This window comes from Herpailurus yagouaroundi, unplaced genomic scaffold (assembly GCF_014898765.1).
Source record: "Herpailurus yagouaroundi ecotype Mexico unplaced genomic scaffold, PumYag 141, whole genome shotgun sequence".
Taxonomy (NCBI): domain Eukaryota; kingdom Metazoa; phylum Chordata; class Mammalia; order Carnivora; family Felidae; genus Herpailurus; species Herpailurus yagouaroundi.
The window spans coordinates 31,371,001-31,383,046 of record NW_024412396.1 but is presented as its reverse complement, the minus strand read 5'-3'; the positions used below and the strand labels follow the sequence as shown (position 1 = coordinate 31,383,046).

Genomic DNA, 12,046 nt, shown 5'->3' with positions numbered 1-12,046 from the left:
TTATTGAAGCTTATTTATTTTGAGAGAGAGAGGGAGAGAGAGAATCTCAAGCAGGCTCCACACTTAAGCACAGAATCCCATGCTGGGCTTGATCCCACGAATTGTGAGATCATGACCTGAGCCAAAATTAAGAGTCTGACACTCAACCAACTGAGCCATCCAGGTGCTCCTATTTATTTTCTAAGATATTATGTAATCCTTGCACCTACTATGGGTCTCAAACTTACAACCATGAGATCAAGAGTCACATGCTCTAGTGACAGAGTCAGCCGGGAGCCCCTTGGCTATATTTTAATTGCTTACAAGCAGCATGGGAATTTATCTCTGCCAGGGATGACAGAAATGAAAATTTGCAAAATAACCAAACTTTTACTTTCTCTGCAATGCATTGGATCTTTCCTGCTGACAAATTCGCAGTTTATGAAATAAGTTCACAGAGCATATCAGAGCTGTGCCACAGCTCTGCCTACTCCAGATGGTATGAATGGTTGTCTAAAGTCATCTTAGTTTCCACCTATGTCAGTCTGTGGAATGTTTGAGTTCATGCTTATTTCGGCCAAGTTTTACAAATGTTCGCTCTATCTTGTTAAGCGCAAGAAGCTATGCGTGTTGGAAGTGCTAACAATGGAAATGAAGGCAGAGAGGGTGATTTTCTTCCGTCTTTTAATTTAACATTGCCCTTACTTGTAGGACAAATTTTTCAAACAGGAGTAGAATGCAAAATGTTATAATGCTACACTGAAGGCAGAAGAAGTCTTTGTTTTAAATTTTTTTTTTTAACATTTATTTATTTTTGAGACAGAGAGAGACAGAGCATGAACAGGGGAGGGTCAGAGAGAGGGAGACACAGAATCTGAAATAGGCTTCAGGCTCTGAGCTGTCAGCACAGAGCCCGACGCGGGGCTCGAACTCACAGCCCTCACGGACCGCGAGATCATGACCTGAGCTGAAGTAGGCCGCTTAACCGACTGAGCCACCCAGGTGCCCCAAGAAGTCTTTGTTTTAATTGCAGAGTGTGATCAAGGGAAGTTTCTGGAGTTTGCAGTGTTACATGAAGTAGGCTCGGTCTTTCCTGTGTAATGCCACTCTAGCATCAGAACTTCTATGCAAAGGTAACTTCAGGGTTTTTGCTTTGTTTCCCCCCCCCAGGAAAAAAACCCAGAACACCAGCATGTACATGAACAATGCAATTAAAACAATTTTAAATATTTTTTAAAACGTTTATTTATTTTTGAGAGAGAGAGCATAAGCAGGGGAGGGGCAGAGAGAGAGGGAAAGAGAGAGAGAATCCCAAGCAGGCTCTGCACCATCAGCACGGAGCCCGATGTGAGCTCACACTTGTATACTGTGAGATCATGACCTGAGCTGAAACCCAGAGTCAGACATTTAACCGACTGAGCCACCCAGGTGCTCTCCAAATTTTTTTAATTAATGAAATGCGTCAAATATATAAGAAAAAGGACAAAGAATTAGTTTAACCAACATTCATCTGGTTTTAATAAATATTAACATTTTGCTATAATTGCTTTGGAAGATACAGATAAGTTTCATAGATACCTCTTTCTGATCCTGTTCCCCTCCCTCACAGAGTTAACCGCTATCCTGAATTTGATCTCTACTCTCATGCCTATTTTTGTACTTTTATTTCATATGTATGTCCATAAACAACATGTGGTTTTTGCTTCCACTTCATTTAAAGGATATTACTGTGTGTATCCGCTATTGCCTCTAATACTTGCTTTTTTCACTGGACATTGTTTCAGGAAATAATAAATTCAGCTTAGATTCACTGACTTTCATGGCTGGGCCATATTTTATTACATCACTCTACACAGATTGTGTAATCATTCTTCTGATGTCCATTTAAATCCCTAATTTTGCTATTACCAATAATGCTGCAATAATATTTTTTCTGTTCCCTTGGCCACATCAGTTTTTTTGGAGTCCTTTCTTTGAAATCTGTCTTAAGGAAGTAAATCACAGGGTAGAGACTGACATATTAATTGGATAAAATGGAAAATTTGCGTTTAATTCTGGCTCTGTGAATGGCATATAGGGTACTGTGCTGAAACTTCATAAAGTCTTAAGCTACAATGCCTGCCTCCAAGGTTGGGAGAAATTACAGACATAACGGTGGTACCAGGAGGTATATGACGTAAGTGCCCAATGCTGGTTGAGACAGCTCTGATGTTGAGGGGTTTGGGCCAGTAATTCAGACCTTTCTCCACTAAGTCAGGGTGGCTGTTAGCCCCTTAAGTTGATTTAATTCCAGCCAAGAGCAAAGAAACTTTCCCTGCGTTATTAGTTGTCACTGTGTTTTGCTGTCTTAGTTCTAAAGTCAGTAGGCAGATAGGTCGCCTGGGTGACTCAGTTGGTTCAGTGTCTGACTCTTGATTTCAGCTCAGATCATGATCTCACCATTTGTGGGTTTGAGCCCCACATCAGCCTCTGTGCTGAGAGCACAGAGCCTACTTTGGATTCTCTCTCCCCCTCTCATTCCGCCCCTCCCCTGCTCATGCTCTCGCTCTCAAAATAAACTGAAAAACAATTTTTTCTTTTTTTTTTTTTAATTTTTTTTTCCCAACGTTTTTTTAATTTATTTTTGGGACAGAGAGAGACAGAGCATGAACGGGGGAGGGGCAGAGAGAGAGGGAGACACAGAATCGGAAACAGGCTCCAGGCTCCGAGCCATCAGCCCAGAGCCTGATGCGGGGCTCGAACTCACGGACCGCGAGATCGTGACCTGGCTGAAGTCGGACGCTTAACCGACTGCGCCACCCAGGCGCCCCGAAAAACAATTTTTTCTAATAAATCGGTAGGCAGACCCCATTCTCTTTCTTATCTGTTAGGGTACACTCAATGTTCCAAGCCTTCTTCCATTGTCTATTAATGCTGTTCTCCAGGAAGCTGCATCAGGTGTGAAATTCTGGCTTCCTCAGAGATCTCTAAATTTTAGTGCTGATCACCAAACATCCTAGATAATGCTAATTCCTATTACCATTCGTTAAAAAGAAATTCCATTAGATAGAATTTTTCTTTTGTGGGGAATCTCTCCCAGAGGTTTCCTGTTACTCCTACCCCCTTTCACCATGGCAGAAGCAGTTCTGTGTTTCTTATATTGCTATGTTTGAGTAGGAGCATTTTGAAGGTGTGAAGATTCTGTGTAGCAGCACAAAACATGAATACAACTTTAATACAGGGGCTCTTGGGGTGCCTGGGTGGCTCAGTGGGTTAAGTGTCAGACTTCAGCTCAGGTCATGATCTCACAGTTCGTGAGTTCAAGCCCCATGTCAGGCTCTGTGCTGACACTTCAGAGCCTGGGATCTGCTTTGGATTCTGTATCTCCTTCTCTCTCTTCCCCACCCCCACTTCCACTCTGTCTCTCTCTGCCTTTCAAAAATGAATAAACGTTTAGATAAGAAATCTACAAAAAAGATACAGGGGCTCTCAAAGTATGGTTCCCAGACCAGGAGAATTAGCATCTTCTGGGAACTTGTTAGAAATGTCAATTCTCATTCCCACCCAGACCTACTAAATCAGAAATTCTGGGACTGGGGTCCAGTGGTTTGTGTTTTGACAAGCCCCCTGGGGGAGTCTGAGAAGCACCCTGCTTCCGAGGGTGCTTAAACAGGTACATGGGCTCCTATTGTGGACCTGACTAACTGTACTTTCAGGAAGGGATTAACTACTTAAGGGATGGCTGCCCAGCAGGGTTATTTGTTGTCATTGCTTAATCATTAATGACACGAGCAAGGTATACCTTTACATTTTTCTTTGTGTGGTATTGTAATAGACAAACCTTCAACTTTTGGAGGCCCCTTCAGTTTTCTTTGTTGGTTATGACCAAGAGTAGGAAACAGAATGCCATAAATCCTTGTTTCCAGGGTTACCTTCTTGCTGCTGATAACAGGCAGGAAATTAAAACAATCTGTGATAGTGTTTTGTTCTTATTAGCCACAGATGGTAGCTTTCAGATATGTTGGAGCAAAACATAAATAAATATAGCAGGGAAACTTCATTATTGAAGAAAAATGATTCAGCTAGGTCAAGTTTATAGTCTGGGTTCACTTTCACGAAATGGGATATAGGCAACATAATATTGTTCCATTACCACAAACCATTAAGATTTATGGGGGTCACTGGGTTTTTTTCTTTTTGGCTTAATTTTAAGTATGTAAAACATTTACATGATTTCAAAGTCAACTATGTAACAAATCATATTTAAAGATGTCTCACTTCTATCCATATCCCTTCTCTCCTGCTTTCTTAGTCCTTTATGCATAATCATTTTTATTAGTTTTTTGATTTATTCTCCTAGTGTTTCTTTTTGAAGATAAGCATATATATGTTTATATCTCCCCCATTCCACTTTCTTTACACAAAAGGTTGCATGTTATTCTATATTCTTTTAAGATTATTTTAAAAAGTTAGCTCTACTAAGGGATAACTTAAATTCAATAAAATTCAACAACTTCATGTGTACAATTTGAATTTTGACAAATACATACAGTTGTGCAACCACCAGTACAATGAAGGTATAGACTCTTTCCATCACCCAAAAAGGTTTTCTTCTACCCTTTTACAGCCAATCCTCTCACCCCTCTGGTCCCTGCTAAACCATCTGTCTGCTTTCTCTAACTATACTTCTCTTTCCTAGAATTTCATACATACTTTTTTTGTGTGAATGTATATGACTTCTTTCACTATGTATATAATTCTTTGAAGATTCAGCCATATTAGTACATATATAAGTAGTTATTCTATTTTATTGCAGAATAGTGCTCTATTGTTTATACATTCCAGTTGATGGGCATTGTCCTATTGCTTTTTTTTCCTTTTTATTTTGAAGTGACATTAGACTTACCAGAATACTTACAAAGATGGTACAGAGAGTTTCTATATACCATTGCCCCAGCTTCCTCAAATGTTAACCTCTCCTATGTCCCATGGTATAGTTATCATTTCTTAAGAAATTAATATTGGGGGGGCGCCTGGGTGGCTCAGTTGGTTAAATGTCCGACCCTTGATTTTGGCTCAGGTCATGATCTCACAGGACATGGGTTCGAGCCCCACGTCCAGCTCTGTGCTGAAGTGCGGAGCCTGCTTGGGTTCCTCTCTCACCCTCTCTCTCTGCCCCTCCCCAGCTTACGCTCTCACACACTGTCAAAAATAAATAAACTTTAAAAATATTTAACAAATTAATATTGGTACAATACTATAAACTATAGACTTTGTGTGGATTTTAGTTTTTCCAGTGCATTTAGTCTTCACGTTTCTTTAGTCTCCTCTAATCTGTGACAATTCAGTCTTTCCATCTCTCTGTTTGTTTTTTTTTTTTAATGTTTATTATTTTGAGAGAGAGAAAGTGTGAATGAGCAGGGGAGGGGCAGAGAGAGAGGAAGAGAGAGAATCCCAAGCAAGTTCCATGCTCAGTGCCTTGCCAGTGCAGGGCTTGATCCCATGAACCATGAGATCATGAGCTGAGCCAAAATCAAGAGTCAATTGCTCAACCAGCTGAGCCACCCACACACCGCCTTACCCCCCTGTCATTTTAGAAGAGTGCTTGTTGAGGTATTTTGCAGAATGTCCCTCAGTTTGTCTAGTAATTAGACTACAGTCACACACTTCGGGGGAAGAACACCACAGAGGTGATGTGCCCTTTTCATATTTTACCAGAAGCTACATGTTATTACTATGTCTTATTACTGGTAGAGTTAAACTGGATCACTTGGTTTGCCAGGTTTCCTTGGTGTAAAGTTACTATTTTTTCCTTTTCTGTAGTCTGTCTCCTAGAAGCAAATTATTGCTTTTTAAATTCTGATGTATATTAGTGTGCATGGGACACATAGTTTAGCCACTCCCTCAACCGTAATTATAGTAACAGTAATAACAGCAACTACTACTTAATCCACCTGCATACTTCTAAAAACATGTGGATTATCTCATTTAATGCTCAGGATACTCCTAAAAATGTAGATGCTTTTTTCATGTCCATTTTACAGCTTAGAAGACTGAGGCAAAGAATAGTCTTTCCAAGGTCCAACAGCTACTTAGTAATGGACCCAGACACTAACTTAGCCTAACTTGAGGCTAAGCTTTTAACATGTGCCGTATGGTAGTTGTCACAACTTAGAATGGGGATGCTCTCATTCTTTGTCAGAGAAAATGAATGCTTCTGTTTGATAATTCTTTTGTTCTTTAAGAAATAACTTTGTTTTACTTTCAGGGTTTTCTTGTATGACTAAGGATTTTAATAAGCTATGCATGGCAGTAATATTACTTAAAAATGTTGGAGAAATCCAGGATACTTTGGGGAGCACTCAGGGCCTATTTTTAGACTTCTTCCAGAAATATGACTGTAGGTTAGGGCAGAGTATTCAGAATAGAAAACTGTTTTTGGCGAAGTATTTACTTCAAGGATGACACTGATCCTTTTCTTCCGTGGATTTTTATCAGCCTCTCCTACCAGGGGTGTTGTGTTTGTCTGTGTGTGTCTAAACCCTGCATATTCACGTTTGTCGACCACGCTAATGACTTTTCCACTCCACAATCAAATGTGTCTCTGAATAGCCTGACTCAGGGGATGATAACTGTGGTTCGGTGATGACTCAATATCTGTGAGCCTCTATTCTAGCAACAACGGAGCCACTGAAGGTCAGGCTGTGTGGGTGGACGTTTGCACTTCCCTGTGACTCACAGTGCAGCCTGGCTTTCTGAGGGGAGATTAACTGTAGGTGGCCGCAAAACTCTATTCACCTCCTCCCCGCTCCGTCTCATCGTACTATGTAGATGGGTATCCCCGGATCCTTGAAATCCTACGGCTTGGAGTCTTGAATGTATGTAGGCTGCCATGATGTCCAGCTATCAGTGCACGTTTAAAAAATAAAGTTTTGGGGCGCCTGGGTGGCACAGTCGGTTAAGCGTCCGACTTCAGCCAGGTCACGATCTTGTGGTCCGTGAGTTCGAGCCCCGCGTCAGGCTCTGGGCGGATGGCTCAGAGCCTGGAGCCTGTTTCCGATTCTGTGTCTCCCTCTCTCTCTGCCCCTCCCCCGTTCATGCTCTGTCTCTCTCTGTCCCAAAAATAAATAAACGTTGAAAAAAAAATTAAAAAAAAATAGTAAAAAAAAATCAATAAAAAATAAAGTTTTATGTTTTTACATAAACATACAAATGTCTGTTGTATGCCTGGCCATATGTGCCAGAGTCCAGAGGTCAAAAGCTAATCTGGGCAGGCATATACATAAAAATTATAGCATTTAGTTCCTTAGGGAAAAATGTAACTGCTTAGAATAAGTCTTGTGCTTGCATTCAAGAAATAGTAAATTTTATGAGTAAACAAGTATTTGGGGGATAGATAATGTCGAGTTTATGGGTGTTGAGATCTGGCCTCAGAGGTTAGATGGCTAAGGACTTCTGGCCTCAGAAGTCAGATAAAGTTTTCTACACATCCACTATAGAGAAAGTGTTAGGTACAAGAAAATATAAAGAAGAAAAGGAAAGCAGCTCCCTTTCGTCACCAGAACTTTTGTTTTGCATATTTCTCCCTTTCTCCTTTTCTCATGCAGCAGACACATTTGTTTGTAATCCTGCATTTGTTATGTAATATTATATAGTTAAGGGTTGTTTTCATCATTTAAAGAAAAAGACTGCTAATTTGGTGGGAGAAAAATAACTAGTTTTAACGCGTTTTTCATTAACATTTTAGTTAGGATTAACATTTTGTCTTTGTTGACTGTCAATCTCTGTTTAACCGTGGAGATTGTTAGTTTTTCTACTCTGAATCTTTCTGTAAAATTGGAAATGTTACTAAAGCAAGCCTCTGATTTCAGATGTCCTAAATGATGCTATATTTGATGAAGATCATGATGAGATGGTGATTGTGAAGGACATAGATATGTTTTCCATGTGTGAACATCATCTGGTTCCATTTGTTGGAAAGGTAAGGGTTTTTTCTGTTTCCTGTTAATTTTAAAATATAACAAAAATTTTTAAATTAGGATTATTATCTTTAAAATCATCACCTGCTAATTCCTAATATCCCAGATATGTAGAATTACACATAAACATTTACTCTTTATCAACCTGACTAATCTAATAATTTGAAATTAACAAAACAAAAACCAAGTAGCTGAAGGTCCTCAGGGTAAATATTTCATAGTAAGTACCATGGTATTGGTTAAAATAATGAGATAAAGTTGCCTTTTTTTTTTAAGGTAGCTGCAGCAGACTCTGAAAACCTTTGCTTTTTATTTTGACTAAATAATGTTTGATCCAAGATGTACTTTTGTGTAATATGGCATGAGCAGCAATGATTGCAGAATTTCTTATGGCAGAGGTCATAGTATTAGTGGACTTTGTTTCTAACTCTTTCTGTATTAGGAACAGTGAATCTAATGCAAGCTGCTTAATATTGTCTAGCTTGTTGCACTTAAGCATATCTTTGAAACCGTGGATGTAGGACCAAAAGTAGTCCTGTCCTCTCTCTCCCATTATAATTTTATTTTATTTTGACTTTTTATTAATAGTTTTTAAACAGAAGACTTAGCAAATAGTGTTATGAATACCTGTATACCCATCACATAATTTAATGTGTTAACATTTGCTTCACATTTTTTTGTTAAAATATTTCATTTCGGGGGCACCTGGGTGGCTCAGTCAGTTGAGTATACGACTCTTGATTTTGGCTCAGGTCAGGATCCCAGGGTCCTGGGATCAAGCTCCGTGTGGGGCTCTACACCAAGTGTGAAGCCTGCTTGGGATTCATGTGTGTGCACGTGCGTGCGCGCGCGCTCTCTCGCTCTCTCTCTCTCTCTCTCTCTTTCTCTTTTTCCTCCTCCCCTCCTATCCCCCATCCCCTCCTCCCCTCCTCCCCTCCCCCCCTCCTCCCCTCCCTTTGCCCCTCCCCTGCTCTCCAGTGTGCCTACACTTAAGGGCTCAGGATTTTCAAGAAGGAGGGAACCTTTGAGCTTATCTTACTACCTTTTATTGTAAGTGAGGAATTTGGGCCCAGAAAGCATAGGCTTTGTCCAAGAAGACGGAGGAAGTTAGTGATTTGGGCTGGGGCTAGACTTAGGAACTTGATCTGTGCTCAGCCTCTCACTATATCCTCTTACCTTCTGCTATGATTATCTCTGTGTTTGTGTTCTTGCTAACTTTTAAAAAAATCTATTGTTCAGCAGTGTTTCTCTAAAATCAACATTGAAATGACTTAAGATCTTCAGAAAGATCAAAAGTAGTACAAACAATAAATTATAGCTCTGCATATAAGTATAAAATTTCAAGTGGTACAGAAGATCTTAGCTCCATGGGAAACTTTCAACTCTCTAATTTTTCTTTGAAATAGTCAGTTCAGGTGCTACTTTACTTTCTCCTTCTGCTGACCAGGAAGGTGATGAATTGGTATTCTTAAATTCCCAAAGCACAGTGCTAATAGATGAAAAATCACTAATTACTACTATATCCATTATTCACATGTACAGTAGATATTAATTAGGTGAGCGAATGCAACAAACGCTAGCAAACCATGATGCAAATGAATCTATACTTCTATATTAGGTTAATTGATTGCCTACAAATGGCCGTTTACTTATTAGCCTTTTGTAGAACTAATGTGTTCCCGTAATTTAATACTTGGCTCAAAGAGAGGTAACATGGACATATTAGATGTTAGTCAGTGACTTTTAAGATTACGGAATTGGCTTGGCCTCATAGTAGGTGCTATAAGAACTTAGATCTTAAGGTCCAGGTTTTGACAAGTCACATTTGTAGCTGTGTCCTTTATCTCCCATCAGGAAGATAGTATTCTCCAGCAGCTTAGAGATGGGGCCACCAACCATGACAAAGGACATGGAGACCCTCTTTCTGTGCAGTGGGGTGGGACTTTTAAGGCCACTATGATGTGTGGAATGTCAGTGTTCACAGTTACAGTTTGGGCCATTTAAAGGAAGCTTTCCTGGCTACATTTTAATGTTGCTATAGGATAATTTGCACTGTCTTGAGAGAATGTCCTCTCAATAGAAGAAATACTGGAAGAATTGTATCAAGAGTTTAACTTCACCAGGAAATATCAAGACTATATTTCAAATTTGTCATTTCATGAATAGTCATTCATATATTTTCCTTTTCCTGCACATCTGTAATTTTCTAAATGCTTTTGTTAGTCCTTCATTTTCTTTTTTTTTTTTTTTTTAATTTTTTTTTTCAACATTTATTTATTTTTGGGACAGAGAGAGACAGAGCATGAATGGGGGAGGGGCAGAGAGAGAGGGAGACACAGAATCGGAAACAGGCTCCAGGCTCTGAGCCATCAGCCCAGAGCCCGATGCGGGGCTTGAACTCACGGACCACGAGATCGTGACCTGGCTGAAGTCGGACGCTTAACCGACTGCGCCACCCAGGCGCCCCAGTCCTTCATTTTCTAAGTCTTAAAGCTTCTAGATTTTTTAAGTTTATTTATTTATTTTGAGAGAGAGAGAGAAAGAATGAATGAGCGGAGGAGGGGCAGAGAGGGACGGTGAAAGAGAATTCTAAGCAGACTCCATGCTCAGTGCAGAGCCTGACGTGGGGCTCGATCTCATGACTTTGAAATCATGACCTGAGCTGAAATCAAGAGTTGGATACTTAACCAACTAATCACCCAGGTGCCCCAAAACTTCTAGATTTTTTAAAGAGACATTTTCATCGTGTTGAATTACATAATACATATACTGTCTTCTGTTTCCTTATTTTGTTACAAAGAAGCACTGGATTTTCAACTAACTCGTGATTTCTGTCTCTTCTTTGAAGGTTCATATTGGCTATCTTCCTAACAAGCAAGTCCTTGGCCTTAGCAAACTTGCGAGGTAAGTATGACTGTGTGGTGAGTAGGAAAACAGATTTGTAGGACCTGCCCTTATATGGCTAGAATCTCATAAGGCTTGCTTTCTTGACTGGTGTGGATCTAACTTGGAAGTCACATTACAACATAAAATTTATAGTCACAGAGACAAGCGTATTTGGAGGACCTGAGACACAAATCCCTTTTATTCTCACCCATCACTGCCTTTCTCCCCCACCTTCCACAACTCTTCCCACTGGCACATCTTTGAAGTCTTAGTTCATACCTTTCTCTGTAGAGCCTGGAAAGGACCAGGATGCATTCAGTCCATCCCCCCATGTTTAAGGGTGGTTTACTAACAGTGGGTGGGGGGGGGAGGGGAGAGGAAACCTGAGCAGGAGTCTAATTCCACTGCACTGTTTTCAGACTTTTAATCATACTACCATTTGGGGGTCTTCTGCACCTGAGTATTTGTGGGCATCTTCTGGGGTCCTGCAGGGCCATCCATTCACTTCTGGTTTGATACCTCTGCAGGCACAAAACTGTGCTGTGCCTTCCTTGGCTTTCTCAGCAATATTCCAAAAATAATACCTACTCTCCTCTCTGTTTCTCTTTTCTACTACAGTCTTATTTTCCCTTCTTTATCCTGTGGGTTCATGCCTTTTAAAAAATTCCTTTGCTACTATTTTTATTTGGGCTTTAGGAAGGAGAGGTAATATACAAGTACTGTCATCTATGTTTAAAAATCAACCTGACAATTGGTGTTCATGTATCTCTGATAGCTCAGCAACCAGTATTTTATTGCCCCTAAATATTCTTTGTAATTTCTTTGTATGGAGTTAGTGAGTCCTGGGTATGGAGGAATGCTGGGAGGTGTGGTTGTGTGTGTGTGTTGGGAGAGAATTAAGGACAAAATGAGGTAATAGGCGATGAACATACAGTCAGGTGCCCCCCTCCCCCAAACCAAGCTAAGTTTGGATAATTTGAGATTATAGTGACCATATCAAAATTGGAATAGGGGTGCCTGGGTGGCTCAGTCAGTTAAACATCTGACTCTTGATTTCAGCTTAGGTCATAATCTCACAGTTCGTGGGTTTGAGCCCTACGTTGGGCTCTGTGCTAACAGGGCAGAACCTGCTTGGGATTCTCTCTCTCCCTCTCTCTCTGCCCCTCCCTACCTCTTTCTCTCTCTATCTCAAAATAAGTAAACATTAAAAAATTTGGAATAAA

The 12,046-nt window shown here is 40.2% G+C and overlaps 1 protein-coding gene across 4 annotated transcripts in view; it reads left to right on the top strand.

The window, feature by feature from the left end:
- The window catches only part of GCH1 (GTP cyclohydrolase 1), a 48,424-nt gene that overhangs the window by 20,436 nt on the left and 15,942 nt on the right, over positions 1–12,046 (top strand). For all 4 annotated transcript variants that reach the window (XM_040477201.1, XM_040477203.1, XM_040477200.1 and 1 more), the window contains exons 2-3: positions 7,830–7,939; positions 10,786–10,841. In XM_040477201.1, the coding sequence (XP_040333135.1) occupies positions 7,830–7,939; positions 10,786–10,841 (166 nt within the window). The remainder of the gene's footprint in view (positions 1–7,829; positions 7,940–10,785; positions 10,842–12,046) is intronic.